Below are 27,794 nucleotides of genomic sequence, written 5' to 3' on the forward strand. Positions count from 1 at the left end.
CTCCTTCCCCATCCTGCCCGCACATCCTTCAACCAGGAAACTGTTGAAACTCACACGGCGCTCCTGGAACAGGACTGCTGCTTAGAAGGGGGAGGGGCGGAGGAGGAAGGCCAACACGATGGTCACACAATTGTCTGGTGTTCGTTCAACCGCAGTGCCCAGATGTGTTTGTTGTTCCGAGAGAAAGCGTGAACTGTTCAGGGAATACAGCAGGGTTGTGGAAACGTCATGAATAGAGTGGGAAACCCTCTCGGCAGGAGCCACATGACACAGAGAGGCTGCCTCGTGCCAAGCAACGTGGACACTTGTGCTCTGATGAGGTCACATCAAACCCAGCTGGGACTGGAGAGAAAGGCTTCCCGGGAGCCCCTCCCTAAGCCAGAGCGCAGAGAAATTCTTCCAGTCATAGCAGAGCAACTGGAACCTGAATGAGTTTACAAACTCCAGGCCTCGCTTTCCACCGTGTTCACAAAGTGAGAGGACGGCGTGGATGGCCCGGACTCCATCACCCACCGCGTGAACCGCCCGGGGGAGATGTAAGATGAGTGCGCACAGACTTGGCTTAAAAGGAACGTTTACACCTATACCTAGCATGTTGGCACCTTTAGAATCTCTCCCCCAGCTCAATTCGGATTCCCACTCCTTTTGCGGAAGTGCCACGGTTAGATGCCCAATTCTATTTCCTATCAAGATAATGGAAACAGAGGCTGAGCATCTGGTCTCAGGGAACCTTTTCAGCCCGAGACTGAAACTGGATGCCTCGTGGAACATTTTCCCTCAAGCATTTTGTACGGTGAACAGAGCAGGAGAGAGGAAGCCGTCTCTACAAATGTTTTAATTGTCCTCACGTCCATCATTTCAGTCAGTCCCACAAGCAAAGCAGGCAAATCAAATGGTGTTGTTTGAGACTTCAGTTACAAATCATGTAGGGAGAAAAAGATTTTCTCTTTTTTGAAAATTCTTTTTGCTTTCTGCTCACTGACATAGAGGTAAAAGAAAATGACTGCAACTTAAATATGAAAGAACTCTTTACAATTAAATCCACAATTTTATACATTTATCTCACTCACGTGTCTGTGAAAAATCACCAACTATGACAAAATAGGACAAATTATATGACAGAAGAACCAAAAAAACTTAATAAAAAACATATCCGAGTGTGAAAAGTATGGCACTCTAGGTGTCTTCACATCCTCCTCTTCTGTGTACTTATGTACAACACTGAAAAGAAAAAATGAACAAATTGAAAAAACTTTTCTAAGTATCATAATAGCAAGTTTTAAAAGCGAGCAGATTTTAGTCTGACACCTCTGCATATTTCAAAGGAATTTTCAAACCACACAATAAATTCTAGAACTATTATAAGACTAATTTTATGACTCTAGACCTGGGTTTGATGTCTTAGAGGACTGTGTTCTGATCTTAGCTATACATCTGACTGGATTTGCAAATCGCAACCAAGGCGATAAAATAAAATGTATGTGAAAGTCTCTGGAATCTTCGAATGTTTTATAATTCTAGGTATAACAATTATGATTGGTGGTTAAAGCAAATTAGTAAATCTACCAGGCCAGACTTCAGATTCAAAATAAAGAATAAATAAAAAATAAATATTTTCATCCATCTCCTCAACATAATCACTAAACTTCCTGTTTACTTTTTTAATTGCATCAGTATAAACAAGAGCTGAGGAGTTTGTTATTTTGTCTTATTCTGAATTCCCTGTAAAGCATCAGCCTTTGGTTTATCCGAAGTTTTGCTCAGCTAGTCCTCTCGTGACCACCCACATGAACTCTTCAGGGTATACTGAATATGTAGTACATGAGAATCAGACCACATCTAATGTCTTGGTCACTAGAGACCAAGCTTTCCCCAGAGGTGTACCTCCCCTCCTACCACCCACGCCTACTCACACTCTGACAGGTTTGTGCAAAGTGAACATTAAGAGATATCCTGATCAAAGGACATAGCACAGATTAATTAAATAAGCCAGGATCCTCTTTAAGAGCCTAGGATGTGAATTATGGAGCCGATTACCCCATGGAAAAAGTTATATAAAGGAAAGCATCAGAATGACAGTAAAAACATCCCTAGGAAACTGGCCAAGTCCAAGATGTAGTCTGTACATGACAGGATGCATCCTATCACCTCTCACAGAACCTGCAGCTAGCTGACTGCTGTTATCAGCTGTACTGAGATGGAGAAAGATCATTTTCCATTAAATGGAAAGAGTCAAACAAGAACAATATTAAAAATAGGAAAAGAAATTCTACACATTGGAAGGACTAAAAAGGTATATATGTAAAAAGATATGATGTGACTCCAATGTTCACAGCAGCACTATTTACAATAGCCAAGACATAGAAGCAACCTTGGTGTCCACTGACAGAGGAATGGATAAAGATGTGGTACATATATACAATGGAATATTACTCAGCCATAAAAAAGAATAAAATAATGCCATTTGCAGCGACACAGATGGACCCAGAGATTATCCTACTAAGTGAAATAAGTCAGACAAAGACTAATATCATATGATATCGCTTATAGGTGGAATCTAAAAAAATGATACAAATGAACGTATTTACAAAGCAAAAACAGACTCACAGACAAAGAAAACCAACTTATGGTTACCAAAGAGGAAGTGGGGGGGGGAATAAATTAGGAGTTTGGGATTAGCAGATATAAACTACTATATATAAAATAGATAAACAACAAGGTCCTACTATATAGTACAGGGAACTATATTCAGTATCTTACAATAAACTATAATGGAAAAGAATCTGAAAAGAATATATATATTCAGTTATATATGCACACATATATGACTGAATCACTTTGCTGCACACCGGAAACTAATACAACACTGTAACTCAACTATACTTTAATAAAAAAATTTTAAATAAAATAAAATGAAGATATAATGTGAAGCAGCAATATGGTATTGTAAGGACAGGAGGTAGAATAACTACAATGAAAGTCAGGATGTTTAGTTCACAGCAAAGAGATCCAAGTGTTATGGGGGCTGAAGAAGTTATCCGAACTAAAGAATACACATCAATAAAAAACCCCAAATCAAGAGTCACAGAGCTCCATTTGGGGGATGGGACCAAAAAGTGGGGATGAATCAAGGGATAATTCCCACAGTTTTTATGTCTTCCCCGCCCCCACCCCAAAATTCAAATATGACTTTACTGATAATGTGTTTTTAAACCAGGTACTTGAAAGTAACCATAATAATCATATCAATAATAAGTTGTTAAAAAAAGCTGGGTAACTTCAGAACCATATTTCCTCTTTTGTCATTTCTGCCAAACTAAAGGATACAAATCTCCCACAGAATAAAAGCATCTGAATGCTTAATAGAGAAACAAGACAAGCTAACTGCCAAACCAAAGGTAGCAGGGAAATAGTGGCCATTCTCAGAGCACCAACCGCCAGTGTGAGAGGCCGCGTTGGGGGAATGTAACACACTGTATTCGAGAACAGAGCTCTGGGTCAGTGTACCGAGGCCCCTCAATTCACCATCAGCAAAGGGAGGGAAGAAGAGAATTTCTAGTTCCAAAATGCCATGAAGCATCCAAAAAAGAACTAGCCACACTGAAGATCTGAGATGTAATAAGAATTTAAAAACAAAGCAAAACTAAAACTGAACTTTTAAATCATCTAGAAAACATGCTGGTGATCCTGTTTTGGATGCGATAGAACTGTAGAGTGAAGGGCTGTTACCATTGTTTCCTCGGATAAATGCATCCCCGTACTTATTCTTCAGCTGTCCATTTACATACTCCTCTGTCTGCTCCAAGGCTATATTCATATAGCCATCCAGGCAAGCCAGGACCCCTGGAGATGGATTCAGACAAAGAGAAGACATACAAAGCAAAGAGTTGAAAATTACAGGGTATACCTTAGAGCTGACAATCTCTTTACTCATTAGCTCTTACATGCTTAATATAAAAACTCACACTGTAAATGAAATTCAATAGAGCGAAGCACAAAAAAGTCTTTGCGCTCTGCCCGTCTGAATGAAAGGCTAAGACGCGTACAGCACGAAGGCCGTCATGCACCCACTGCTGGCAGGGAAAACAATGGGCTGCCGCCTCCCTCATTGCATGTGTGGCAACAATGACAACTTTTAAAGCCTTCACAAAAGTAACACGGTAAGAATATTCCAAGTACGACACCATTCTTTACGCGCTAAAGACAGGAGTGGGCAATTATGCAGGAACAAATGATCCCTAGCCATGACTCCTCATGCCCAGTGGCATTTCTGACTTTGGGCACTAAGTGAAATACGGGTCTGGCAGATTGATCTCGTTCTTTCACAACATCTCCTGCAGCGGATGAATGTATTCCAAGGTTAAGAGGAAGGCTCCACAATCTGTCAGAATAATGGAAAAGAGGAGACAGCAGGTGCTCCTGAAAGAACATCTTAAAGCTGTGACTCCCAGTGAGGAAGAGCTTGAGAACACGGGCACCATATTGCTTTATAGCACATCCCTCTCTGCGCTGTTCCAGTTAGAATATTTGCAGAACCACACTAATAAGAAAAACAGTAAACGTTCCAGGCAGCTTTCGAGGAAACTGTTCAAGTGAACCTTTTTAATTGTGTTAAGATGGTATCAATTTTGCAAAATTGGACCTGATGATCCTTTTTTCAAAGAGACGAAGATATATAAACCATTAACTCTGAGCCTCTAACTTCAAGTGGTATTTTCTAGATAGACAACTTAAGTAAAAACAAATACTACAAATGTGATTCAATTAACCAAGTCGATAGCCCCATGTAGTCTCAACTTCATTAATATGCTTCTCACTCCCTGCCTCTGCCCCCATTATCCTCTCAACAAAAGTTTCTTTTCAAAATTTTGTGTGTGTGTAATGAGAGCTCAAGACAGTAAGCTAACAAAATTCTGCTAGAAGCTGCAAACTTTCGAAGCATCAGAATGCACTGTGAATAATAATAATTATTTCCTATCAAAAGAAAGCTGAAGCTACAACTTTAGTTTCATTCCTGCTGTATTACTTTATATCTAAACCACAATCATAAATGAGCAAGAAACTTCTGAGACATGATATGCAAATATTTGAAAATTAATTAAACGCATTTAAAAATGAAATGTTCCCTTCTAATAAAAATATTCTCATAGCAAAGGTTTTTTAACAAAAAAGGTTCTTGGAGGTTGGGATTATAACCCCCTCCCTTCTCTAAGGGATTAAATTACAATGAATAACAGAAAACAAGTTTCTTCAAACTTGAAGGGAAATTGCTACAGAGAACTGGGTTGTTTCCTTGTTTGTTTGTTTTTATTTAATCACATTCTTTATAGTAGTATGCTCTCAATAGTGTACAACGTTTTGCTTTAATAGTATAGAAGCCATGGCCAGACAATCATAAACGGAGAAAAATTAGGGTTACTACTACCCATGTGAAAGGTTGTTGAAACTTACTAGTAAACAAGGAAATATAAATTAAATGAGATATTACTTGTTGCCAATTAGAATGGAAAAGTTGACATTAAAGGCTAACACAAGGGTTGATGAGAACGTAGAGATGAATGAGCCACCTGCCCTGATGGAGGGTCATCTACACCCTCTTTGACTCTGAAACCGTACCCCAGGGAATTTGTTATAAGAGACACTTGGACAAGTGCTTGAGATACATGTTAAAGGAGCAGTCATTTACATTAGAAAAAAGATTGGTAAACACCTAAATGTCCATTAATAGGACACTGGTTACAAACAAAAACAAAACTGTGGTCCATCCACTCATGGTATTCCTATAGCCATTAAACACTCCATGTTGTCAGAAAACTGACTGCATTTAATGTTTTAAAAAAATCAGAATGCATGTACAATTAATTGATCCCACTTATGTAAAATTATGCTTATACAGAGACAGATCTAAATGGGTAAGGGTGATTATCTCTGGATGGTAGAATTTGGGGAAGATTTACCTTTCTTCTATATACTTTTCTCCATTATTTGCTTTGAAATTTCTTAAAAATATATATATATGTGTATATATTTCCTTTGAAAATAGAAAATGTTCCCCTAAAGAGTAGGCTGGTGGATCTCCTCAATGAAGGGGGTACTGAGAAGATACTGAACACATGTCGCCACCCTAATCAGCTGCTGGATATTCTCTACGAATCTATTACCTCCTCTGGGCCCAGCAAAAGCCCAGGGGTGAGAAGCGGCACACAGAGATGTTATAATATCTCAGTATTCAGTATAAATCCATTGATTCCACTGTAAAAGTCAAATTAAACTGGAGCTACATTATTAATGTCAAGAAACTAAAACAGTACATAAAAAGCAGAGTATTTTTTAGGAAGGCTTTTGAAGCAAGCTTGAGTTTGAGTCCTAGCTCCTCCCTTACTAGGTGGAGATAATCAACAGAGATCTCAAAGGATTTATGTGAAGAGAAAATGAAAATTAAAGTGATTCATGCACACGGGATCCACAGTAAGCTCTCAATAAAATTAAGTTTGCACATGTGGAAAGTGGAAAAATCTCAAGAGATTTCGATCATTACTCAGGAAAGAGACCAAGAATTATTCAGGAAAGAGGCCAAAAAAGGCTTTAAAACTTTGCTAATCAATTAGTTATCCATACCTGTGAAATATTCCCAGTAATTTAACATATCTTAATTTTGGAAAATTAGGAATTTAGTTACTTCAAAACTATGGAATTGGATACCATTCCTTACACAAAGTTAGTTTCAGTAGTGTCAAGCCTCTTAAAAAGAGCATTTCATTTTCTACAAGACCAGAAAGGTGTCTTTGGATACCCCACATATTATATGAGTGAGAAGTTTACGCTGAAAAATGATACTGTCTAAATAGTTGCTTGCCAATCTATTTTTTAACACTTTTATTACAGTATAACTGCTTTACAATGGTGTGCTAGTTTCTGCTGTATGACAAAGTAAATCAGCTATACATATGCATATATCCCCATTTCTCCTCGCACTTGGGTCTCCCTCCCACCCTCCCTATCCCACCCCACTAGGTGGTCACAAAGCACCCAGCTGATCTCCCTGTGCTTCCCGCTAGCTATCTATTTTACATTTGGTAGTGTATATATGTCCATGTCACTCTCTCACTTCGTCCCACCTTACCTTTCACCCTCCCCGTGGCCTCAACTACATTCTCTATATCTGCATCTTTATTCCTGTCTTACCCCTAGGTTCTTCAGAACCATTTTTTTTTTTTAGATTCCATATGTATGTGTTAGCATACGGTATTTGTTTTTCTCTTTCTGACTTACTTCACTCTGTATGACAGTCTCTAGGTCCATCCGCCTCACTACAAATAACTCAATTTCATCTAAGCAATATTCCATTGTAATATATATCCCACATCTTCTTTATCCATTCATCTGTTGATGGACACATAGATTGCTTCCACGTCCTGGCTATTGTAAAAAGAGCTGCAATGAAAACTGTGGTACATGACTCTTTTTGAAATATGGTTTTCTCAGTGTATATGCCCAGTAGTGGCATTGCTGGGTCGAATGGTGGTTCTATTTTTAGTTTTTTAAGGAACCTCCATACAGTTCTCCATAGTGGCTGTATCAATTTACATTCCCACCAGCAGTGCAAGAGGGTTCGCTTTTCTCCACACCCTCTACAGCATTTATTCTCTGTAGATTTTTTGATGATGGCCATTCTGACCAGTGTGAGGTAATTCCTCATTGTAGTTTTGATTTGCATTTCTCTAGTGATTACTGATGTTGAGCATCCTTTCATGTGTTTGTTGGCAATCTGTATGTCTTCTTTGGAGAAATGTCTATTTAGGTCTTCTGCCCATTTTTGGATTGGGTTGTTTGTTTTTATGGTATTGAGCTGCATGAGCTTATTCTATATTTTGGAGATTAATTATTTGTCAGTTGCTTCATTTGCAAATATTTTCTCCCATTCTGAGGGTGGTCTTTTTGTCTTGTTTCTGGCTTCCTTTGCCTTGGCTAAAACTTCCAACACTATGTTGAATAATAGTGGTGAGAGTGGGCAACCTTGTCTTCTTCCTGATCTTAGTGGAAATGGTTTCAGTTTTTCACCATTGAGAATGATGTTGGCTGTGGGTTTATCATATATGGCCTTTATTATATTGAGGTAAGTTCCCTCTATACCTACTTTCTGGCGGGTTTTTATCATAAATGTGTTGAATTCTGTCGAAAGATTTTTCTGCATCTATTGAGATGATCATGTGATTTTTCTCTTTCAATTTGTTAATATGGTGTATCACATTGATCGATTTGCGTATATTGAAGAATCCTTGCATCCCTTGGATAAACCCCACTTGATCATGGTGTTTGATCCTTTTAATGTGCTGCTGGATTCTGCTTGCTCGCATTTGTTGAGGATATTTGCATCTATGTTCATCAGTGATATTGGCCTGTATTTTCTTTCTTTGTGATACCTTTGGTTTTGGTATCAGGGTGAAGGAGGCCTCGTAGTATGAGTTTGGGAGTGTCCCTCTGCTATATTTTGGAAGAGTTTGAGAAGGTTAGGTGTTAGCTCTTCTCTAAATGTTTGATAGAATTCGCCTGTGAAGCCGTCTGGTCTTAGGCTTTTGTTTGTTGGCAGATTTTTATTCACAGTCTCAATTTCAGTGCTTGTGATTGGTCTGTTTATATTTTCTGTATCTTCCTGGTTCAGTCTTGGAAGGTTGTGCTTTTCTAAGAATTTGTCCATTTCTTCCAGGTTGTCCATTTTATTTTCATATAACTGCTGTAGTAATCTCTCATGATCCTTTATATTTCTGCAGGGTCTGTTCTTATTCCTCCTTTTTCATTTCTAATTCTGTTGATTCAAGTCTTCTCCCTTTTTTTCTTGTTGAGTCTGGCTAATGGTTTATCAATATTGTTTATCTTCTCAAACAACCAGCTTTTAGTTTTATAGATCTTTGCTCTTGTTGTCTTCATTTTTTTTCATTTATTTCTCATATGATCTTTATGATTTCTTTCCTTCTGCTAATTTTGGGGTTTTTTTGTTTTTCTTTCTCTAATTGCTTTAGGTGTAAGGTTAGGTTGTTTATTTGAGATTTTTTCTGTTTCTTGAGGTAGGATTGTATTGCTATAAACCTCCCTCTTAGAACTGCCTTTGCTGCTTCCCATAGGTTTTGGGTCGTTGTGTTTTCACTGTCATTTGTTTCTAGGTATTTGCTGATTCCCTCTTTGATTTCTCCAGTGATCTCTTGGGTATTTAAGAGTGTACTGTTTAGCCTCCAACTGTTTGTATTTTTTACAGATTCTTTTCCTGTAACTGATATCTAGTCTCATAGTGTTGTGGTCAGAAAAGATACTTGATACAATTTCAGTTTTCTTAAATTTACCAAGGCTTCATTTGTGACCCAAGATATGATGTATCCTGGAGAACATTCCATGAGCACTTGAGAAGAAAATGTACTCTGTTGATTTTGGATGGAATGTCCTAAAAATATCAATTAAGTCCATCATGTTTAATGTGTCATTTAAAGCTTGTGTTTCCTTATTTATTTTCATTTTGGATGATCTGTCCATTAGTGAAAGTGGGGTGTTAACATCCCTTACTATGATTGTGTTCCTGTCGATTTCCCCTTTTATGGCTGTTAGCATTTGCCTTATATATTGAGATGCTCCTATGTTGGGTGCATAAAGATTTACAATTGTTATATCTTCTTCTTCGATTGATCCCTTGATCATTATATGGTGTCCTTGTTGCTTGTAATAGTCTTTATTTTAAAGTCTATTTTGTCTCATCTGAGAATTGCTACTCCAGCTTGCTTTTGATTTCCATTTGCATGGAATATCTTTTTCCATCCTCTCACTTTCAGTCTGTATATGTCCCTAGGTCTGAAGTGGGTCTCTTGTAGACAGAATGTATATGGGTCTTGTTTCTGTATCCATTCAGCCAGTCAGTGTCTTTTCGTTAGAGCATTTAAGCCATTTACATTTAAGGTAGTTTTCAATATGTATGTTCCTATTACCATTTTCTTAACTGTTTTAGGTTTGTTATTGTAGGTCTTTTCCTTCTCTTGTGTTTCCTGCCTAGAGAAGTTCCTTTAGAATTTGTTGTAAAGCTGGTTTCCTGGTGCTAAATTCTCTTAGCTTTTGCTTGTCCGTAAAGGTTTTAATTTCTCTGTCTAATCTGAATGAGATCCTTGCTGGGTAGAGTAATCTTGGTTGCAGGTTTTTCCTTTCATCACTTTAAATATGTCCTGCCACTCCCTTCTGGCTTGCAGGGTTTCTGCTGAGAGATCAGCTGTTAACCTTACGGGGATCCCCTTGTATGTTATTTGTTGTTTTTCCCTTGCTGCTCTTAATATTTTTTCTTCGTATTGAATTTTTGATAGTTTGATTAATATGTTTCTTGTGTTTCTCCTTGGATTTATCCTGTATGGGACTCTCTGCACTCTCTGCACTTCCTGGACTTGATTATCTATTTCCTTTCCCATATTAGGGAAGTTTTCAACTATAATCTCTTCAAATATTTTCTCAGTCCATTTCTTTTTCTCTTCTTCAGGGAGCCCTGTAATTCGAATGTTGGTGTGTTTAATGTTGTCCCAGAGGTCTCTGAGACTGTCCTCAATTCTTTTCATTCTTTTTTCTTTATTCTACTCTGCAGTAGTTATTTCCACTATTGGACCTTCCGGGTCACTTATCTGTTCTTCTGCCTCAGTTATTCTGCTATTGATTCCTTCTAGAGAATTTTTAACTTTACTTACTGTGTTGTTCTGTTTTTTCCTCCTTAGTTTTTCTAGGTCCTTGGTAAATGTTTCTTGTATTTTCTCCATTCTATTTCTAAGACTTGGGATCATCTTTACTATCATTACTCTGAATTCTATTTCAGGTAGACTGCCTATTTCCTCTTCCTTTGTTTGGTCTGGTGGATTTTTACTTTGCTCCTTCATCTGCTGTGTATTTCTCTGTCTTCTCATTTTGCTTAACTGCAGCCTGCAGTTCATATTTCCCATTGTTTTTGGTGTCTTCCCCCAGTGGCTAAGGTTGGTTCAGTGGGTTATATAGTCTTCTTGGTGGAGGGAACTGGTGCCTGTGCCTGTGTCCTGGAGGATGAGGCTGGTTCTTTTCTTTCTGGTGGGCAGGTCCGCATATGGAGGTGTGCTTTGGGGTGTCTGTGAACTTATTATGATTTTAGGCAGCCTCTCTGCTAATGGGTGGGGCTGTGTTCCTGTCTTGCTAGTTGTTTGTCATAGGGTGTCCAGCACTGTAGCTTGCTGGCTGTTGAGTGGAGCTGGGTCTTAGCGTTGAGATGGGGATCTCTGGGAGAGCTTTCGCTATTTGATAGTACGTGGGACCAGGAGGTCTCTGGTGGTCCAATGTCCTGAACTCGGCTCTCCCACCTAAGAGGCTCAGGCCTGACACCTGGCCGGAGCACCAAGACCCTGTCAGACACTCGGCCAGGTACGTGGGGAGTTTCTTGCCTTTTGGGAAGTCTGAGGTATTCTGCCAGCGTTCAGTAGATGTTCTGTAGCAGTTGTTCCACATGTAGATGTATTCATGTATTTGTGGGGAGGAAGGTGATCTGCACATCTTACTCCTCTGCCGTCTTGAAGGTCCCTCCCGTTGCTTGCCAATCTTGACTGCTTCCACAAAAACAAATGCTGCTGGGCCAAGGAGTTCTTTAGTATCCAGTTATTCAAGCCTGGCTGTCACCAGGGGATGCAGGCACACCAATCTCAAAGCAAAGACAGGAGACAGGAGCCCCAGATCACGCAAGTCAGAGGAACACGCTCTGCTGTCAGAGTTGTCTCTAAAATGAACCATCTCAGAAGTAGAAAAAGAAATGGGTATAGGGGCATCCCTGGTGGCGCAGTGGTTGAGAGTCCACCTGCCGATGCAGGGGACACGGGTTCGTGCCCCGGTCCGGGAAGATCCCACATGCCACGGAGCGGCTGGGGCCGTGAGCCATGGCCGCTGAGCCTGCGTGTTCGGAGCCTGTGCTCCACAGCGGGAGAGGCCACAGCAGTGAGAGGCCCACGTATCGCAAAAAAAAAAGAAAAAAAAGGAATGGGTATAGAAACTGTTGACAACTAATGCTTTTTTGGTCTACTGGGTACTTCAAAGAGGTTAATAAAAAGCAGTTAAGTCACCTTTACTTCTTTAGTGAACACCAGTAAGGATGAAGCATGGAAATCTTACCTCGGTAATCCACTCCGGAATTTAATTTTACCACGACTGGTCGTCCGATGATTTGCTTCAGGAAGTCACTGGGTGTTTGCTTCCGCAGACTCATTTTAACAATCCTGATCAGAAATCTGAAAGGGAGAAATAAAGGTAGAGACAAAAGTTAATTATTCAACAAAAAAGCCTGGAAGCCCTTAATGTATTTATAGGAAATCAAGTGTCAAAGGACCACGTGCAAAGAGCCAACACTGCTCCACCACCACACCCAGAGCACGGCAGCTAACGTGATTCCAGTTCTTACCTGGAGCCAGATACTAAGCTAAGCGTTTGACACACATTACCTCATTAGGCCCACAAGAATCCTCAGACACAGCCTCACCACAGAAGAGTCCTGTGATTCCAGAGCCCCTGTTCTTAACCACTTGTCACCACTGTGTCCGCAGTCAACATACCCACGACCACCATGACCACCGCCACCACTTACCCAACGTTCACTTCATGCTGAGCGCTCTGCTAAGATCCCTAGAAATACTGTCAAATTTAATCTTTACAAGAACCCTGGGAAGAAGGTCTTCATATCCCCATGAAATTAAAGGCTGCTGATGAAATTAAAGGCCCAGAAGGATGAAATTACGTGCCCACAAATGTGAGGGGATCAACATTCAAGTTCTAATCAGGCATGGTTTTTTTTTTTGTTTTTTTGGGGGGGGTTCACAGGCCTCTCACTGTTGTGGCCTCTCCCACTGCGGAACACAGGCTCCGGACGCGCAGGCTCAGTGGCCATGGCTCAAAGGCCTAGCAGCTCTGCGGCATGTGGGATCTTCCCGGACCGGGGCACAAACCTGTGTCCCCTGCATCGGCAGGCGGACTCTCAACCACTGCACTACCAGGGAAGCCCTCAGGCATGTTTTAAAGCCACAGTTTACATAATGTTTATATAGTATTTACAACATCTAATTGTAAATACTATATGCCAAAACAGTATCTCCAGAAAGAATAATAATCATAACTGAGAGCCAATATTTGAGTGTACTACAGGCCGGCACTTATGTAAGCACTTTACATGTATTAATCCACTTAGAGCTCACTCATTTTACAGATGACTAGACACAGAAAGGGCTAAACACCCTGGTCAAGGTAACATAGCCAGTAAGTAGATGGCCAGCCCATGTCTTAATCACACCTTTATGCAGCCTCCTGAAAGCTGCTAATGTAGCCAAATATTTTTATTATATTATGTATATTATAATTATAGCAGATATACACTCCTTATAACAAAGAAAAAAATCTTAAAAATCAAGTATAATAGGAATCTAAAATACGGAAAGAGCATTACGTACCCAAATCAATCACAGACATACATAGCTACCCATCACTCCTTTCAAAACTCATCCTGTTTTGTAAGTTCTCTATCTCAAAATATTTTAATAAACAAACGTAACAAAACGTAACTGTTACTTAAATAAAAACTTTGGAAATTAATTATTCTGTTTCAGTCAAATTCAGCATCAATTTTATTTAGTAGCCATATAAACATTCACATTTAAAAATTAGTATGAATGCAATACTTGAAGGACTCTCCTCAAGAACTCAAGTTGTGGGGTTTCCCTGGGGGCACAGTGGTTGAGAATGTGCCTGCCAATGCGGGGGACACGGGCTCGAGCCCTGGTCTGGGAAGATCCCACATGCCGCGGAGCAACTAAGCCCGTGCACCACAACTACTAAGCCTGCGCTCTAGAGCCTGCAAACCACAACTACTGAGCCCGCGTGCCACAACTACTAAAGCCCACACACCTAGAGCCCACACACTGCAACAAGAGAAGCCACCGCAATGAGAAGCTTGTGCACCACAGTGAAGAGTGGCCCCCGCTCACCGCCACTAGAAAAAGCCTGCATGCAGCAACAAAGACCAAACACAGCCAAAAGTAAATAAATTACTTTTTTAAAAAAAAATCAAGGTTTTTCTTGTTTTGTTTTCAATCAAAACTTTCACTAAACATTCTTCCATAAATAGCACTGGTTATTTCACTCCAAGTCCATCCACTCAATGATCTGAATTCAGGTTTAAGATGATTGTTTGGAGATTTTCTCAATGTAAATCCATGCAGACTCAGCAGTTTGGATAAACTAGAATGCTAGATTATTGGCTTTTCATTTGTTTAACAATTATGTGTATGGACACACCCGGTAAGAAAATTTTTTAAATGTACACACAGGCTCTGACCTTAAAGAACTTAGAATCTAGAAGAACTTAAACTCTTGTTTAAAGGGCATGAGTAAACAAAAATGATCATAATTTAAGTAAAAAAATTTTCTTTAGGGCTTCCCTGGTGGCGCAGTGGTTGAGAGTCCGCCTGCCGATGCAGGGGAAACGGGTTTGTGCCCCGGTCCGGAAAGATCCCACATGCCGTGGAGCAGCTGGGCCCGTGAGCCACGGCCGCTGAGCCTGCGCGTCCGGAGCCTGTGCTCCACAACGGGAGAGGCCACAGCAGGGAGAGGCCCGCGTACCACAAAAAAAAAAAAAAAAAAAAATTCTTTAAACAAGAAAAGTCAATATCTCAAATTAAACAAAAGAAAATACAAATTTCAAAAACTATTCTTGAATGTGGGGCTGACATTTGGTCCATCCATTCCATCTCCTCAAGGTTTGAAGGATTTTTTAAATGTGATCAAATAATTATTCTGCTTGGCAAATTTTAATTTTTCCACTGAATTGCCAGTTTATTTGTTTAGCTACACTGTCTCAACAGATAAATGAAATTACGACTACTATTCAGGACAATCACTATTCATTCATGATTCAGACCACACAACATTATTTATGGTGTTTTGAGCTCACGAAGAAAATTACAAAGTAAATACTGTAGCAGATTCAATACCTTTAATGACATTAGTAAAAGGAAACACATCTTCCCATTTATCTACAAAGTGCTTTATTTCTGTCTTCAACATGCATTGTTCTGTAGTTGGACAGGTCGACAGACATGCTGAAGGCCCCACAGAGACTCATTCACTGAGACTTAGGTTCATTTCCCATCAGATGCTAAGTCCCATTGTGCCAGCTTCTTCATCTACAAACTTGAGAGAAAACTACTTTATTTTGTGCTAAAAAACCTACTAAGATGCATTCTGATGTGAAAATCTATTATTAACTACCTTGTCCAAAGTTAAAAGTTAATGACAGCAGATGACAGAGCAAGGTAAAAACCCAGCAGACCAAACAAATGAAGAGGAAATAGGCAGTGTAACTGAAATAGAATTCAGAGTAATGATAGCAAAGATGATCCAAAATCTTGGAAATAGAATAGAGAAAATACAAGAAACGTTTAACAAGGACCTTGAAGAACTAAATAGCAAACAAACAATGATGAACAACACAATAAATGAAATTAAAAATTCTCTAGAAGGAATCAATAGCAGAATAACTGAGGCAGAAGAATGGATAAGTGACCTGGAAGATAAAATAGTGGAAAAAACTACTGCAGAGTAGAATAAAGAAAAAGGAATGAAAAGGATTGAGGACAGTCTCAGAGACCTCTGGGACAACATTAAACACACCAACATTCGAATTACAGGGCTCCCTGAAGAAGAGAAAAAGAAATGGACTGAGAAAATATTTGAAGAGGTTATAGTTGAAAACTTCCCTAATATGGGAAAGGAAATAGATAATCAAGTCCAGGAAGTGCAGAGAGTGCAGAGAGTCCCATACAGGATAAATCCAAGGAGAAACACAAGAAACATATTAATCAAACTATCAAAAATTCAATACGAAGAAAAAATATTAAGAGCAGCAAGGGAAAAACAACAAATAACATACAAGGGGATCCCCGTAAGGTTAACAGCTGATCTCTCAGCAGAAACCCTGCAAGCCAGAAGGGAGTGGCAGGACATATTTAAAGTGATGAAAGGAAAAACCTGCAACCAAGATTACTCTACCCAGCAAGGATCTCATTCAGATTAGACAGAGAAATTAAAACCTTTACAGACAAGCAAAAGCTAAGAGAATTTAGCACCAGGAAACCAGCTTTACAACAAATTCTAAAGGAACTTCTCTAGGCAGGAAACACAAGACAAGGAAAAGACCTACAATAACAAACTCAAAACAATTAAGAAAATGGTAATAGGGATATACATATTGATAACTACCTTAAATGTAAATGGATTAAGTGCTCCAACCAAAAGACACCAACTGGCTGAATGGATACAAACACAAGACCTATATATATGCTGTCTACAAGAGACCCACTTCAGACCTAGGGACATATACAGACTGAAATTGAGAGGATGGAAAAAGATATTCCATGCAAATGGAAATCAAAAGCAAGCTGGAGTAGCAATTCTCAGATGAGACAAAATAGACTTTAAAATAAAGACTATTACAAGCAACAAGGACACCACATAATGATCAAGGGATCAATCGAAGAAGAAGATATAACAATTGTAAATCTTTATGCACCCAACATAGGAGCACCTCAATACATAAGGCAAATGCTAACAGCCATAAAAGGGGAAATCGACAGGAACACAATCATAGTAAGGGATGTTAACACCCCACTTTCACTAACGGACAGATCATCCAAAATGAAAATAAATAAGGAAACACAAGCTTTAAATGACACATTAAACATGATGGACTTAATTGATATTTATAGGACATTCCAACCAAAATCAACAGAGTACATTTTCTTCTCAAGTGCTCATGGAATGTTCTCCAGGATACATCATATCTTGGGTCACAAATGAAGCCTTGGTAAATTTAAGAAAACTGAAATTGTATCAAGTATGTTTTCTGACCACAACACTATGAGACTAGGTATCAATCAGAGGAAAATATCCGAAAAAAATACAAACAGATGGAGGCTAAACAGTACACTACTAAATAACCAAGAGATCACTGAAGAAATCAAAGAGGAAATCAAAAATACCCAGAAACAAATGACAATGAAAACACAACGACCCAAAACCTATGGGATGCAGCAAAAGCAATTCTAAGAGGGACGTTTATAGCAATACAATCCTACCTCAAGAAACAGGAAACATCTCAAATAAACAACCTAACCTTACACCTAAAGCAATCAGAGAAAGAATAATAATAATAAAAAAAAATTAGCAGAAGGAAAGAAATCATAAAGATCATATGAGAAATAAATGAAAAAAAATGAAGGAAACAAGAGCAAAGATCTATAAAACTAAAAGCTGGTTGTTTGAGAAGATAAACAAAATTGATAAACCCTTAGCCAGACTCATCAAGAAAAAAAGGGAAGAGACTCAAATCAATAGAATCAGAAATGAAAAAGGAGAAGTAAGAACAGACACTGCAGAAATATAAAGGATCATGAGAGATTACTACAAGCAATTATATGCCAATAAAATGGACAACCTGGAAGAAATGGACAAATTCTTAGAAAAGCACAACCTCCCAAGAATGAACCAGGAAGAAATAGAAAATATAAACAGACCACTCACAAGCATTGAAATTGAGACTGTGAATAAAAATCTTCCAGCAAATAAAAGCTGAGGACCCGATGGCTTCACAGGCGAATTCTATCAAACGTTTAGAGAAGAGCTAACACCTAACCTTCTCAAACTCTTCCAAAATATAGCAGAGGGAGGAACACTCCCAAACTCATACTACGAGGCCAACATCACCCTGATACCAAAACCAAAGATATCATAAAGAAAGAAAATACAGGCCAATATCACTGATGAACACAGATGCAAATATTCTCAACAAAATGCGAGCAAACATAATCCAACAGCACATTAAACAGATCATACACCAGGATCAAGTGGGGTTTATCCCAGGGATGCAAGGATTCTTCAATATATGCAAATCAATCAGTGTGATACACCATATTAGCAAACTGAAGGAGAAAAATCATATGATCATCTCAATAGATGCAGAAAAATCTTTCAACAAAATTCAACACATTTATGATAAAAACCAGCCAGAGAGTAGGTATAGAGGGAACTTACCTCAACATAATAAAGGCCATATATGACAAACCCACAGCCAACATCATTCTCAATGATGAAAAACTGAAACCATTTCCACTAAGTTCAGGAAGAAGACAAGGTTGCCCATTCTCACCACTATTATTCAACATAGTATTGGAAGTTTTAGCCACATCAATCAGAGAAGAAAAAGAAATAAAAGGAGTCCAAATCGGCAAAGAAGAAGTAAAGCTGTCACTGTTTGCAGATGACATGATACTGTACAAAGAGAATCCTAAAGACTCTACCAGAAAACTACTAGAACTAATCAATGAATTTGGTAAAGTTGCAGGGTACAAAATCAATGCACAGAAATCTCTTGCATTCCTATACACTAATGATGAAATAACTGAAAGAGAAATTAAGGAAACACTCCCATTTACCACTGCAACCAAAAGAATAAAATACCTAGGAATAAACCTACCTAAGGAGACAAAAGACCTGTATGCAGAAAACTATAAAACACTGATGAAAGAAATTAAACAGTTAGAGAGATATACCATGTTCTTGGATTGGAATAATCAACATTGTTAAAATGACTATACTACCCAAAGCAATCTCCAGATTCAGTGCAATACCTATCAACCTACCAATGGCATTTTTCACAGAACTAGAACAAAAAATTTCACAATTTGTATGGAAACACAAAACACCCCAAATAGCCAAACAATCTTGAGAAAGAAAAACAGAGCTGGTGGAATCAGGCTCCCTGACTTCAGACTATACTACAAAGCTACAGTAATCAAGACAGTATGGTACTGGCACAAAAACAGAAATATAGATTAATGGAACGGGATAGAAAGCCCAGAGGTAAACCCACGCATATATGGTCACCTTATTTTTGATAAAGGAGGCAAGAATATACAATGGAGAAAAGACAGCTTCTTCAATAAGTGGTGCTGGCAAAACTGGACAGCTACATGTAAAAGAATGAAATTAGAACACTCCCTAACACCATACACAAAAATAAACTCAAAATGGATTAAAGACCTAAATGTAATAAGGCCAGACACTATAAAACTCTTAGAGGAAAACATAGGCAGAACACTCTATGACATAAATCACATCAAGATTCTTTTGACCCACCTCCTAGAGAAATGAAAATAAAAGCAAAAATAAACAAATAGGACCTAATGAAACTTAAAAGCTTTTCCACAGCAGAGGAAACCATAAACAAGACAAAAAGACAATGCTCAGAATGGGAGAAAATATTCGCAAATGAAGCAACTGACAAAGGATTAATCTCCAAAATATAGAAGAGGCTCATGCAGTTCAATATCAAAAAAACAAACAACCCATCCAAAAATGGGCAGAAGACCTAAACAGACATTTCTCCAAAGAAGATATACAGATTGCCAACAAACACATGAAAGGATGCTCAACATCAGTAATCACTAGAGAAATGCAAATCAAAACTACAATGAGGAATTACCTCACACTGGTCAGAATGGCCATCATCAAAAAATCTACAAAGAATAAATGCTGTAGAGGGTGTGGAGAAAAGGGAACTCTCTTGCACTGCTGGTGGGAATGTAAATTGATACAGCCACTATGGAGAACAGTATGGAGGGTTCTTAAAAAACTAAAAATAGAACTACCATATGATGCAGCAATGCCACTACTGGGCATATACCCTGAGAAAACCATAATTCAAAAAGAGTCATGTGCCACAGTGTTCATTGCAGCTCTATTTACAACAGCAAGGACACGGAAGCAACCTAAGTGTCCATCAACAGATGAATGGATAAAGAAGATGTGGCACATATATACAATGGAATATTACTCAGCAATAAAAAGAAATGAAATTGTTATTTGTAGTGAAGTGGATGGATCCAGAGACAGTCATACAGAGTGAAGTAAGTCAGAAAGAGAAAAACAAATACCGTATGCTAACACATACATATGGAATCTAAAAAAAAAAAAAATTGGTTCTGAAGAACCTAGGGGCAGAACAAGAATAAAGACGCAGACGTAGAGAATGGACTCGAGGACACGGGGAGGGGGATGCGTAAGCTGGGACGAAGTGAGAGAGTGGCATGGACATATATACACTACCAATATAAAATAGACAGCTAGTGCAAAGCAGCTGCATTGCACAGGGAGATCAGCATGGTGCTTTGTGACCACCTAGAGGGGTGGGATAGGGAGGGTGGGTGGGAGACACAAGAGGGAGGAGATATGGGGATATATGTATATGTATAGCTGATTCACTCTGTTACAAAGCAGAAACTAACACACTATTGAAAGCAATTATACTGCAATAAAGATGTTAAAAAAAAAGTTAATGACAGAGAACAGTTCTGAAAGCTTCTGAGATGCTCTTCCTGGGTTAGGATCCTCAAATAAAATTTTCCATTGTTTAGAAAAAAGAAAAAAGTTAAAGACAGATGAAAGAATACAAACCTAGACTGATAGTTGCTTAACTGATGATATTAGTTATTTTTAAAATGTTACTATCTTTCCTCACCTTTTAAAAAAGCATGGACATATTCTTGTTCTAAACTCATCAAAGATCATGCCTCTGCCATTAAGTCTCATCTCTACCCCAATTAACATCAATCTCTTCCTGAAGGCATTCAACGCTTCAAATTTTTATGCAGCACCTACCTGTCAGGCACTTAGGCTGGGGATGTAGCACCTATAAGATGTGGCCTTGGGCCCTCAGAGTTGATACTCCAAAGGGGACGGAAACATACAAATGGCGAAGTTTTTAAAAAGCTGTATGCATTTGGATAAAATGGTGCAGAGAACAGCACCTACGGAAGAGTGGCTTACACCAGGCCTTGGAGATCAAAGGAAGATTTCGGGAGGTGAACCTGAGCTGAGTATGGAGGAAAAGGAGTCCACCAGCCTAAAAGGAGAGAAATCTTAGCAAAGGTATTAGACAGTGTTTGGGTTTGAGGGGAAAATGCCACCTTGGCAAGAAGGACACGCAGCAGCTGCAGAAGGGAGCAGGGCCACCATCATGGGATCAGAGCAAGTCAGGCTGAGAGAGCGCAGCCCTGAGCCTCTAGGCCAGTTTCCCAAAAGTGAATCATCTGCATCACTTGGAGATCCTGATTCGGTAGTTCTGGGGCAGGAACCAGAATCTGTCTGCAAAAGCGCAGGAGACGCCTATGAACTGGCAAGCATGGGAAATACTTGTGTCAGTGATGGGGACCCTGGGGAGGTCTGAAGCAGAGACTTGCATGATTGGAGACAGGCCCTCTCACTTAGTTCTGGCGTCAGAGTTTCCCATTTGGTTACCTGTCACTATTTACTCTCTTTTATATGCTTTACTTTTTTTAAATAGGAGTCTTTGCTCCCTCACAAGACTGGAAGCCACGTGAAAGGAGAGACTAGTACCAAGCTTCTCATTTACTCTCTAGAACATCGACATTGTGCTAAATCTCTTGAAAAAAAATTTAAGTTATTTGTAAAGAGGATGGTTGCTTCAAACACATTTTATCCATCACTTTAGGAGAGTGTATCTTTTACATTTGTCTTCATTAGGCTTCCGTGGTACTCCCTGTTACTTAATGACTCGTCCATAAATCCATTTTGTATGAGTCAATTGGTCTCGACACCACAATTTTTCCCATGACTTGCCTCATGTAAGTTTAAGTTTTCATCTTTTAAATTGGATAAGGCAGAAGGAACAGTTCTGACTGTTTCTGAAGGAAGAAAAAAGCCTCTTGAACCATAAACATATAAGAGGAAAAAGGCTTTCTTGCTTCAGGGTCACCTTGATAAAACTTCTCTTCAAAATTAAAGCCATAATCACCCTCTAGGCCTCCTCTCCCTTCCTTGACTCCTACTCGGGGTTTTAAATGACCTATTTTCATAAATGGCTATTAAGTCAAAAGCAGTATATTTTCTGGCAGAAGCTACTGAGAGGTCTGGTACAAGAACATCTGCCTACTGCCTTGCAGAGATTTTTTTAATTAGAAGAATGGGGAGGAAAAAAGAAACAAATTTTATTCATCCACTATGTGCCAGGCCACACTAGATTCCTCAGCAATTCACATAGCAACCCTGTGAGGGGGTGAGCAGAACTAAGGCTTGACCCCAAAGCCAAAGCCCTTTCAGAGGTTCAGCTGCCCTTCTGAATAGGTGTTAAACCTGGGGAATGGCCGTAGAGACAGTGAGAGATCTATCTGGAGGGTAGCAGTACTGAGGGGAAAACACCGAAAGTGACAAAGTCCTGTAAATTAGCCTGTGACCATATTTAAAAATGGTCAAACAGAAAGAAATATACAAGGAGACTTGCAAATCCTTGTTTCTTGGCAATGTTCACTGTAAACTTTCACCTACTCTTGAAGTATTTACAGTTTAGGGTGAAAAAAATTGAAAAGGAAAAAAACTGCAATGAAACCCAATACTACAACCCAAGTAGATGCAGCTGTAGACTAACACATCATTGTCAGAGAGGGCACGAGACACGGAGAAACACAGCTCTCTCTGTATCTCCCTTCCGAGACAGCGGATACGCTGCCCTCTTCCGAAGGCTGCAGACCAATCCCTCCTCCCCCCCACAGGGGGCTACCTTCCTCCCCTCTCTCCCGGGGGCACGCTGAGCTGGCCCTCTGCGCACCCAGAGCGCCTCTCTCCACTCGCAGTCACTGCCCTGGGCGGCTGTTTTGCAGTTTTCCTGTTTGCTGACCAGTCTCCCACACTGGGTTCTAAGCTTCTCGGGGACGAGGAAAGTGTGTTCCTCATTTAGTAACCCTGGTACCTAAGCACACTGCCCAGGCCTGAGGAAGCAGCACTTAAGGGCAGTGCCAAGGAAAAGCCCTGTCCCTTCCCCTCCTCTCCCAGCTATGGGCACAGGGATGAGTACAGCATCATCCATGCATGTGAACAGCTATAACCTAGTCATATCTCTATTACTGACCACCAAATTAAAGAGAGATGGAGAAAACAGAAACGTTTCTGTGTTGTCCAAGAAACAGCTGCACCCGAATCAACACAGATGGCTTGTTAAATGCAGATTCCTGAAGCCAACTCCCAGTCAGACTCTCTAGGTAAGGAACACTGTAATTTATGTTGTATAAAGTTCCCCAAATAATTTCCAAAAGCAAGTGGTTCTCCACCAGCAGCGCTTTTAAACCCCACCCTCAGGGACATTCAGAAACATCTGAAGACACTTTAGATTCTCTTGACTGCGGAGCGCGGTGCCACTGATGTCTAGTAGGTAGAGGCCAGGGATTCGGCTTAACACTCTACAAAGCACAGGAAGGCGGTCCTCCACAACAAAGGATGATCTGCCCCCAGATGTCAGCTGAGGTTGGGAAACTCTGTTATAAGCCCTACAACCATTGTTCTCTGATCTTAAGGCAACAAGTTTTTAAAAAACCTTCAAGGGTTAACAAATGAGAACCAACAGCTAAGTTCTAACCACATGACAGAGTATAAATCATAACTTATTAGATATTTTATTCCAACATATAAAGAATATGAAAACAACTGTCAAAAAAAATCTTGACGGGATTGCCATTCCAAATAATGCATTTCTAGTCCTGACCGTGAAAACGTCACTTTTCCCATTTTTCAGTGCTACAGATCACTGAGATGATTACAATCTCTGTTACCTGGCCCAAATCTGAAGCCGTAGAGTATGAAAATATATATATATATATATAATATATAGATACAAATTATATATACATAGCTGAATCACTTTTGCTGTACACCTGAAACTAACACAATATTGTAAGTCAACTACACTTCAATAAAAAAAATAAACTGTTGAATAATCCAAGTGATGTAAACATCTTTTAAAATTCTAATACTAAGAACGTCACAGTTCAGTGAGAGACCACCTGCTGCAGCATAAAGAGTACTCACTTGGGATGCGGGAACCCTGAGTTCTAATCCCAGCTCTGCTACTTAATTAGCAGTGTGCCTTGGATAACTCATCATTTCACCTCTCAGGCCCCAGGTTCCTCATCTGAAAAATAAAGGAGTTATGCCAGACGATCGCTTAAGGGATCATCCTGCTCTAACATTCAGTCAGGGCCTATGCAGTAACTCCAAAAATACAAATACACACACACAATAACATCCTCTGAAGAGTCCTGCACAAAATTCAAGCAAGTGGAATTGCCACGTAACACTATATTAAAAAAAAAAAAAAAATCCAAAGAGGCTCAACCTTGCCAGTTGATATCCTAGAAAAGAATTACTTTTGGTGAAAAAGGCACAAACGTGAATGATGGAAACTGCTAAAACTTTTTTGGCAAACAATCTGGCCATGTGTATGAAGACCTAAAAAAGACCCCACAAGATCACAGCATCTATTCTAATAATTTCACTCCTCAGAATCAGTCCAAGTTAATCATCTGAAATATTTTTTTAAAAAAATGTTTATCAAAGTATTACCTGGAATACTAAAATGAAGGAAAAAATTCACAAACACCCTAAATGCCCCACAGCCGGGAAATGGTTAAATAATGGGTAGGACCTAAACAATGATGATTCAGGTAGCCAATCAAAAGAAAATACAAAATTAGAAATTATACTTAGGAATGATTTCTAAATGAAAGTGAAAAACTAAATATACTGTTAAGTGATAAAATGGGTACAGCCTTAGCTCAAATACAAACTAGCCCAGAACAGAGGCTGTAGGCGCAAGGGTGCCATGAACGTTATTTTCTTCACTAAACGTTTCTGTATTTTCAATTTTTCTATAACCGTCTTGTATTAATAAGGGGCAGGGAAAGGACACACCAAATCACTCTCAAGATTATCTGCATCATCCCAGTTCTAGACACCTTAAACGAAAATACGGGCTGACCGCGCGCGCACACGCCTGCTCACAAAAGCCGTGGTGACAGGACTTAAAACCATGCAACTGTGGGCATCCCCACAACTCGGGAAGGTGGGCTAGTCCAGCTCTTAATTCCTGGGAGTCAGGCGCAGCCACCCCGATGCAGCGGAGGCCAAGCAATCCCAGGCGAAGCCTGGCCCTGTGTTCGGGTCCGCTTTCCCGCCGAATCCCCGGGCTCATGTCGGGCTTCCCAGCGTACTTCGACCACCATGAGCGGTCTCGGAAGCTACCTCGTGGGGCCCGGCCAATGCCGTTCCTCCCCGCGCGATCTAGGCTGCCCTCGGGGTGGGGTTCTCAGGACCGAGCTCGGGAAGCCCGGCGCCGGCGGTCCCAGATCTCCCGGGCACGACAGGCGCCGAGGACCGAGCGTGAGCGCGGGGACCCGCCACCCGCAGGCTCCGAAGTCCGCGCTCGCTCCCGGGCCCTCCAGGGGCTGCAGGCCCGGCCCGGGGATGCTGCTCACTAACCCTGCCCGGGACGACGGAACACTGAGGCCTCGGACTGCCCGCGCGGCCGCATGGCTCACCTCGCGGCCGGGATCAGCACCCCGACTCCGGGCACCCCACAAGCCCGGCCTCCGCCGACCAACCAGGCGAAACCGAAACTGAAATCGCCGAGGCTGCGGCGCTTTTCTGTCACAGCCAATCATTGCTTTCCATGACTACGGCAGCCCGCGAGGACCGAAAAGCCTCACTGCTCCAGAGCGCGCTAATCCCAGAATCCTGGTTTGCCTGAAGGTGAAGTTGGCGCCCCGGAGTCAAGGTGGAAAGCGCTGGGGCTCTTTTCTAACAGAAAGCAAACACCACCAGTCCTCCCTCCCCCACTCCCGCAAAGGAAAAAGCAACACTGGAAGGGATATTTTAACCAGGATTTCTTTTAGGCAGAAATGTTAAAAAATAACTTGAAGGCATAAGAAACTGGAATTCACTGCGAAAGTAATGTCTATACATACTCAAGAAAGGTCCTGAATTTGAATAATTAAATACAAATAAATAAATAAGACAAGCAGTCTCGGACCTTTAAATCCACTTTTGGATTTTGCTTAAATGTGTGAAGACAAAGTCTTTCTTAGCAAGAGATTGTTTCCATAGCGACGATAATCGACAAAAAAAAAATCAAAATCACTGAAGTAACTCGTATTATAAAGGCATAAAGTGCGTTGCATTACAAACTAGTTCTAACTGGAAATGGTGTACAGACATTATTTAAGTGCTGCTATGGGAACTTGGTTTGGAACTTTGCATGAATTCTCAATATTCTTGCTATTCAAGGGAGAGGAAAAAGAAGAAAACTAATATGCCAGGACTTGATTCCTTTTTCCCCTACACGCATACCCTCATCAGCTTAAAGTTTATACTTTACTTCTATTCCAAATTTGTAATGCTATAAACAAAGCGATGATATCTTTAAGCAGATCTTTAACCCTGTTTAAGTGTTACAGGATCTAAAATACAGATTTTTTTCTAAGGCAAAAATGAGTTCACCCTCTTGTGAGCTTCTCTTAGCTAAAGGCAGAAGAAATGAACCTTTGATTGACACAGGGGACAGACAATGACTAGGTGTGATTTGGTAGAAAGGAAGGACTTCCTTATATGCTTTTATAAGAGCTCCCTTCGGGTAAAGACCACATAATTGTAGATTTATTTAAAAGAGCTGTATTTGAAGTTCTTGCCATATAAAATATAATGTAAATTTTAAAAATTTAGGTAAAGTGTCATTTAAATAAATCAATTAGCTGCCCCAAAAAACCCCACAACATAATAGGATATAAAGCCCCATCCCCAAAAACCTTCACAGAAGACATCAAATTGTACTATATTCTGCACCGATTGTTTCAATTATTTAAAACAGAATTTTTTATTCATAGCCTCTTTCACTTTACCAAAGAGCCTCCATGGAGTCATTGTGACTGGTGGGCAGGGGACAAGGAAGAATTTTAAGGACACGTTTCATCTGCAGAGCAGCTGCAACATTTTCGAAGGGGCAAAGATTTGTAAGGGCCCAAGCAGATAAACAGGGTGGGCACCATGAATTAGTTCACAAGCCAAAAATGTTTACCAAAATGTAGTTGTGCCCAGAACCCCCTCAGCAGCTTAGAATTGGCTTTCACTAACCCACAAAGCAACCTTCCATATTTTACAGGGCTTTTTTCCCCCCAGCATCTTTTATTATACAAAGAAAACACGTGCAAGGCTTTTTCGGAATAGTAGTCCACTGAGAACACGTCTTCAAAACCCTGAACACAAACATTAATTTATTAAGGAGTTTTAAAGTCATAAAAATAGCGTGACAAGATTTAGTTTAGCTTACATGCTTTAGTTGTAAGAATTGATGAACCTACACTGACACATCATAATCACCCCAAGTGCATAGTTTATATTAGGGTTCACTTTGATGGCGTACACTCTATGGGTTTGGACGAACATATAATGACATGTATCCACCATTATCGTATCATACAGAGCAGTTCCAGGGTCTCCAAAATCATCTGTGCCTCATCTGTGTTTTTATCCTTCTCTCCCCACTGACCCCTGGCAATCACTGATCTTTTTCCTGTCGTCATGGTTTTGCCTTTTCCAAAATATCATTCAGTTGGAATCATACAGTATGTAGCCTTTTCAGGTTGGCTTCTTTCACTTAGTAATATGCATTCAGGGTTCCTCCATATCTTTTCATGGCTTGATGACTCATTTCTTTTTAGCTCTGGTTAACATTCCATTGTCTGAATGTACCACAGTTTATTTATTCGTTCACTCACTGAAGGATATCTCGGATGCTTCCAAGTTTTAGCAGTTATGAATAAAGTTATTATAAATGTCTGTGTGTGGGTTTTTGTATAGACATAAGTTTTCAATTCACTTGA

At 39.9% G+C, this 27,794-nt stretch overlaps 1 protein-coding gene across 1 annotated transcript; it reads right to left on the reverse strand.

Moving 5' to 3' along the window:
* Positions 1–25,529, reverse strand: LSM6 (LSM6 homolog, U6 small nuclear RNA and mRNA degradation associated). The gene is made up of 4 exons (XM_082838023.1): positions 25,458–25,529; positions 12,145–12,260; positions 3,730–3,843; positions 1–1,221 (listed from the first exon to the last, which is right to left on the reverse strand). The coding sequence occupies exons 2-4, from the start codon at positions 12,236–12,238 to the stop codon at positions 1,187–1,189; spliced, it is 243 nt and encodes an 80-aa protein (XP_082694149.1). The 5' UTR covers positions 12,239–12,260; positions 25,458–25,529; the 3' UTR covers positions 1–1,186.
* Positions 25,530–27,794: the final 2,265 nt, after the last annotated feature.

Source organism: Leucopleurus acutus (assembly GCF_964270905.1).
Source record: "Leucopleurus acutus genome assembly, chromosome: 4".
In the NCBI taxonomy this organism is placed as follows: domain Eukaryota; kingdom Metazoa; phylum Chordata; class Mammalia; order Artiodactyla; family Delphinidae; genus Leucopleurus; species Leucopleurus acutus.